General features: G+C 27.5%; 1 protein-coding gene across 1 annotated transcript; it reads left to right on the plus strand.

Moving 5' to 3' along the window:
- Positions 1–301: 301 nt before the first annotated feature.
- Positions 302–3,215, plus strand: LOC105622385. Its single transcript, XM_012203811.1, has 5 exons — positions 302–390; positions 1,092–1,233; positions 1,394–1,537; positions 1,627–1,778; positions 2,987–3,215. The coding sequence occupies exons 1-5, from the start codon at positions 302–304 to the stop codon at positions 3,213–3,215; spliced, it is 756 nt and encodes a 251-aa protein (XP_012059201.1).
- Positions 3,216–5,661: the final 2,446 nt, after the last annotated feature.

A 5,661-nucleotide genomic window follows, 5' to 3' on the forward strand; every position in this document is an offset into this window, starting at 1 on the left:
CTCTGTCATTTATATGATTAGATGCAATACATAGTCTTTGCTAGTACTTTGCCAGTATTTGAAATACTGCTAGAAATTTATCTATTTAGATTATTTTTCGTATTTAGATAATTTTCGCTACTACAAGATCACTTTTTTGAATATAATGCTGTTATATTGAAAAGATCTTTAGATTGTTATTAAATGATTTCGTAATATCTAACTACTTAGAATATTATCAAGTCGATAAGACGTAATCAGATGTCAGAAAATGAATAAATATAGAGAAAATCATATCTTCGGTTGAATTATTATCGCTATCATGGCTAGTCAGATACAATTGTCTTTCCTCCTCGTGATCGTAGTGTGTATGGTGCATAGTACACCTCTTACAGTCGAACAAAACACTGAGTAAGTTCATAATTTTTAGCTCTTAATTTAGCTCTTAATTTTTCATGACCTTCATCTTTCTTTTGTTATTTATTCGTTCTGTAATTAAATCTTAGTATTGCATTTTACAGAGAATAAAACTTTTCTTTCTCATGTATACTTTAACCTTACATTACTTGCACGAATTTGTAACGTAATTATTCGCATGAGATCGCGTGAGATATTTTTGATACATCAACATTTAATTATATCTCAATTTTCATTGTTCTCTTTGAGGATTTATAATAAATCTTAATATAAAAAATTAATATAAAATATAATAAATGAAAATTGATAATATCCTTTAAATAAAGAAATAAATACAAAATATTTATTTAATTGTAAAACAATTTGCGCTAAATGTAATGTCCATAAATATAGTCCATAAGTATTTATACGTATTTAGCGAATTTCTAAAATAGGATATCCCGTGCGAATAAAGAGTTTATTGCAATTTGCAGTTAACTTTACGATAACTAAAAAATCGTACGCGTCAGATATGCTTCTTCAATTTCTTAAGAAATTGGAAAATTTAAAATTTTTATATACGTTTTATATATATATATATATATATGCAAAATTTGTAATTAATATATATACGCGCTTCGAAAATTTATTACATACTGTGATTTCATTTAAATGAATTGTGAAGAGTTGAACAAATATATTTTTATATTATGCAGTCCTGGGCAGAATGTAGAAATAAGAGCGAATCTTAATAACGTAGTTGATGCTCTATTGCCTTCCATACGCCAATTCATCTTGAATCATGGAATGGATCCTATGCAACTCCCCAATGTTTCTACACATATTTTCCCACATTTGGTATGTATGTAAAAATAAAACTAATAATTAAATCTTTGTTCCTACAAAGATTTTTGTTAAATTCTGTAAAAAGTGATAAATTGAAGTTCATTTTAAGACACTAATGATTAGATCCATTGATACATTTCATTCCGATTATATTTGAAAATAATACTTTTAGACTGGGAAACTCAAGGGAAATCTCGAACTCAAGAATGGGTGGATACAAAATTTATCACTAGTAAAGCGAACTCAACATGTTACTGCAACATATAAGGACTTACGTTTGACGATAGATATGAATTTGGGATTTGATGTTATGAGCGTAAGAACAAGACAGACATGATACTAATTAATATTAAAAAGCTACAATTTATAGAAGACTTCTCAAAATTATATTTCTATAATTTTCAGTTTAATTATAATTATAATCTGAAGCATTTACTATATAAAAGAAAAGGTAATATATATGGTCGTTTACACGATCTTGATGTTCACATCGTGGCGACGATCGATCTAAATACATACTATTTACTTCTCGATTCCATAAAGTTCTCTAATGTCTGGTAAGTATTTCTTGTTTCCTTTTGTACACCGAAAGAAAAATATTTTATATTAAAATTGTATTATAATTGTATTATAATTGTATTATAATAGTAAAATAATTCTGATTAGCTTCATTTTTATAGTTGAGGTATGCTATGAAAGTTAAATGTTAAAATTAAATATTTAATGCTTCTAAAAGTGGAGAAAAATGGATAGTGCCATTCAAAACGTTGTAGGTCCATTGTACAATTGGTATTTTTATTTGAGTCTACAACATTTTGATTTACATTTTTATTTGAATTTACATTTTGAAATTTTAACAACTTTGAACACAATTTTTTAAAAAGTTAGTACTTAATTAAAAATTTTTGTAAAAACTGATATATGGCTCATATTTTTAGTTACAGTAATTTTTTTACAGTAGAATTTTGTAAGTCCGATAGTTTTTATTCAAGAAAATAAATTTTTCCTTTCTTTTGAAAAATTAAAAAGCGGCACTTACTACATTTTATTTTGGCACGTCTCAGTTGTTGCTAAAATATTAGTAATATTAATTATATTTGTAATTCCATTAAAAAATATATAGTTAGCATTAGAAATTACTATAAATTATAGTTAAATTATGATAATTGCAATCATTTTTTCTTTCGGTGTATTATTTTGTGTATTTTTTATTCGGTGTATTATTATATACTTGTCATATACAAAATACTACACGTAAGCATTTTACGCGATCAAATCGAGCACAAATATTTATCAAATATTTATCGAATGTCACAAATTATATTGATTGATGATAGGACTGAGTTGTTTTCGAAACACATTAAACAGTAATGAAGTGATGTAGTAAATAATCACTGTCCGATATCTGTATTTGATAAGTGCAGATATCAAATATTATTATTATCTACATTATTTCGCTACTGCCTGTTTAATATGCCGTAATATGATGAGAAATAATAATAATCTCCCTGTAAAAATTTCAATTGAAGTTTATCAAGATACGTTACTGATATTTTTATTTTCAACATCTATACTCGCAAGAATTTTTTTTTATCTGATACGAAATATTGATTAATTTCTTGATTTAAATCGCAAATTTATCTTACAAGTTTAATTTAATTTATGAACAATTTACAAACATAAGTATATTATAAGTTTTGTATATTATAAGTTATTACACCAATTTCGTGTAATAATTTTTTCTTTTTACTTTCGTCTTTCGTAGGAAATTCGACGTACAATTCGGGGGTAATCTTCTGGATCCTCTTGTGAACGTTTTGACTAAAATAATCACAAAGGTTTTCCAAAACCCGCTATTAAAGGTCATTGAGAATCGTACCAAATCGAATTTTGGCATACAACTTGATAAGTGGAACACAAATACTTCACGGTCAAAGCGTACGGAAATAATAGATAAATGGCTCGACATTGTGAAATCGAAATCTAATAATTAATTCTTGTTATTCTATGGTATATATTCATGATTCTGTACCCTAAAAATATAAGCTGATTAAATCATTGAATGCTTATAAACATCAAGCATTTATCACTGATCTCCAAGCATTTTATAGTCCATTTTATTTTCCACAGTTTAAGGATGTTCCACATTTTCAGATCTCTATAGTCGCTGTAAAAGTAACTAGAATTGGAAATTTATTTCTGCATAAAAATAAATGCTACATACATATAAAATAGTTCAATAAATTCAATATTTATACTTAACAGTACTTAACAGTACTTAACAGTATTATTATAACAATTTTATATTTTAAATGAAAATTTTTAATTATTTCCTAAAAACATGTCTACTTTTTATTAAAATAAATCAAGTTTTAAATAAGCCAAAAAATTAATTTTTATTATTTTTAAATATAATCAGAAAAAATCTGTAATTTTTTCATAGTTTTTCCATTTTGTTAAAAAATACATACAACATCTTTAATTCGTAAAATTGAATTTGAAAATTAAAGTATGTCCTTGTTTATCAACTAACTTGGTAATGTAAAGTATCTTCGCAAGTAAATTATTTTTATTCTATAAAAATGATATTAATTATTTTTATTATCAAGAGATAAATTATATTATATTTAGATAAATTATCTGAAGAAATATCTCTACGAACAATTAATATATTATTAACAGACGCGTCAAAATTTACAGAATGCTGCGAAAATTATTTGATGTATACACTATGCTCATAAGCAATGACAAACTATGGTAGTTTTGATGGGCAAATGGCGAGTAGTCAAACTAAAGCGACAATCAATATGCATTACTTACAATACTGTTAAATTGTAACTTTGTGAACACTCCTGCCGCTTAATCTTATTAAACTTAGTCGGGTTTCTCTCCGGCACGTCGCATCTTGACGCCGTTGTTTTGGTCGCGAATGGCGATAGCGCAATCTGCATAGAGATAGCTCTATGAAAGTCCACGGGAGGTGGTCTTCGGGGATATCATGAGAGATGCGCATGGTAATCTTGTTTATATATACAACATTGCGGATATCGCAAGCACGAAACCGTCAATCGATAGCGTCGACCGATTCCAGATGGTAATACTAATATTATATATGTACTTCATTTTCACTCTGTTTTACGTTCATCCAAACATTCCTATTAATTTATCCCTTCCCCAAACCGGAACCCTTCGAACAGAAGTTAATTTGTTGGTATAATACAAAGAAAAGTACTAACGCTTCGCATTCATTAAAAGGATCAAGTGAATAAATTGCTATAAAAATAAAGCAATGAAAAATCAAATATTTCATTTCAGTATAAAGAACGTAATTGCTGAAAAGAAATTTTAAAATCCTTTTACAAGAGAAATATAATATTAATCAAAAAAAATTGACCGTTCTCAATTTCCGCTCAAGTTTTATTACATTTAAAATGTTGTTTTATTATATTCAAAATGTTAATTTTATGAATTACACTTGGCATTCTCGCTTTACTTTTATCATTAATTAATGAAAAGAATTAATTTAATAGGGTCTGAGCTTAATGACATTGTCTTTCTCCTAATAAACATTATGCATTAATACACACGTGTGGTGATGGTTGCCTATCATCAGGTGTATGTATTAGATACGAAAACGGCCTTTACTCATATAATTTAATTAACATTTGTAACGTGCATAATCATTATACGTTTACATTATTAAAACAGCATTTACAAATGCACATTTATATTCGTTTAACGAGCGGGGAAAGTATTTTTATCTTACGTAAAACCATTTTATCCGAATTTAATTTTTAATTACGTTGCACGAAATTTTTTGCATAAAATTATATAATATTTCTATCCAATTATTATTACACTGAGAAAAAATTGTTTATTTAACTAAATTTATTTAGTTGTCTTTATTTTTTTATATTTAAGTCAAATACATTACATTTAATTTAAATACGTACATGTTTCACAACGAAAAAATAAAAATTAAATTAATTAATTTAATTGAATGAACATTTTTTTCTTAATGTATGTAAGACTTATCGCATTTTATATGAACTTGCATGACGCATGAAACTCACTATTCTTAAAAGTTCTATTTAGCTCGACTGGAGACAGTCCGCAATATCTCAACTGTCGAGAGGACGAATTGTGCAGTTCACGACAGTATCGTGTGCTTCCATTATCCACGATGATATCGAGGCTTACCTATCTAGTTTGTGCTTCACATACTGAATCAGATATTTAGTATAGAGAATCAAGAGAAAGCCGCTATTGTCTATCTATGTGCATCTAGTATCCCTCCCCATTATTGATTATGATATCTGCATGCCGAAGGATTATAAACTATATTACCCGCTACCGCGTCGCGCAGACATCCTTGATGCATCTCGACGAAGCTGACTCTCTTTCTCTCTCTCTCTCTCTCTCTCTCTCTCTCTCTCTCTC

This window comes from Atta cephalotes (assembly GCF_000143395.1).
Source record: "Atta cephalotes unplaced genomic scaffold scaffold00044, whole genome shotgun sequence".
In the NCBI taxonomy this organism is placed as follows: Eukaryota; Metazoa; Arthropoda; class Insecta; order Hymenoptera; family Formicidae; genus Atta; species Atta cephalotes.

Excerpts from the sequence above, each read along its gene's own strand:
- LOC105622385 (XM_012203811.1), top strand. The coding sequence starts at position 302 with ATGGCTAGTCAGATACAATTGTCTTTCCTCCTCGTGATCGTAGTGTGT. Across the intron at positions 1,234-1,393 it reads CACATATTTTCCCACATTTG|ACTGGGAAACTCAAGGGAAA; the intron begins GTATGTATGTAA and ends TAATACTTTTAG. Across the intron at positions 1,538-1,626 it reads TGGGATTTGATGTTATGAGC|TTTAATTATAATTATAATCT; the intron begins GTAAGAACAAGA and ends TATAATTTTCAG.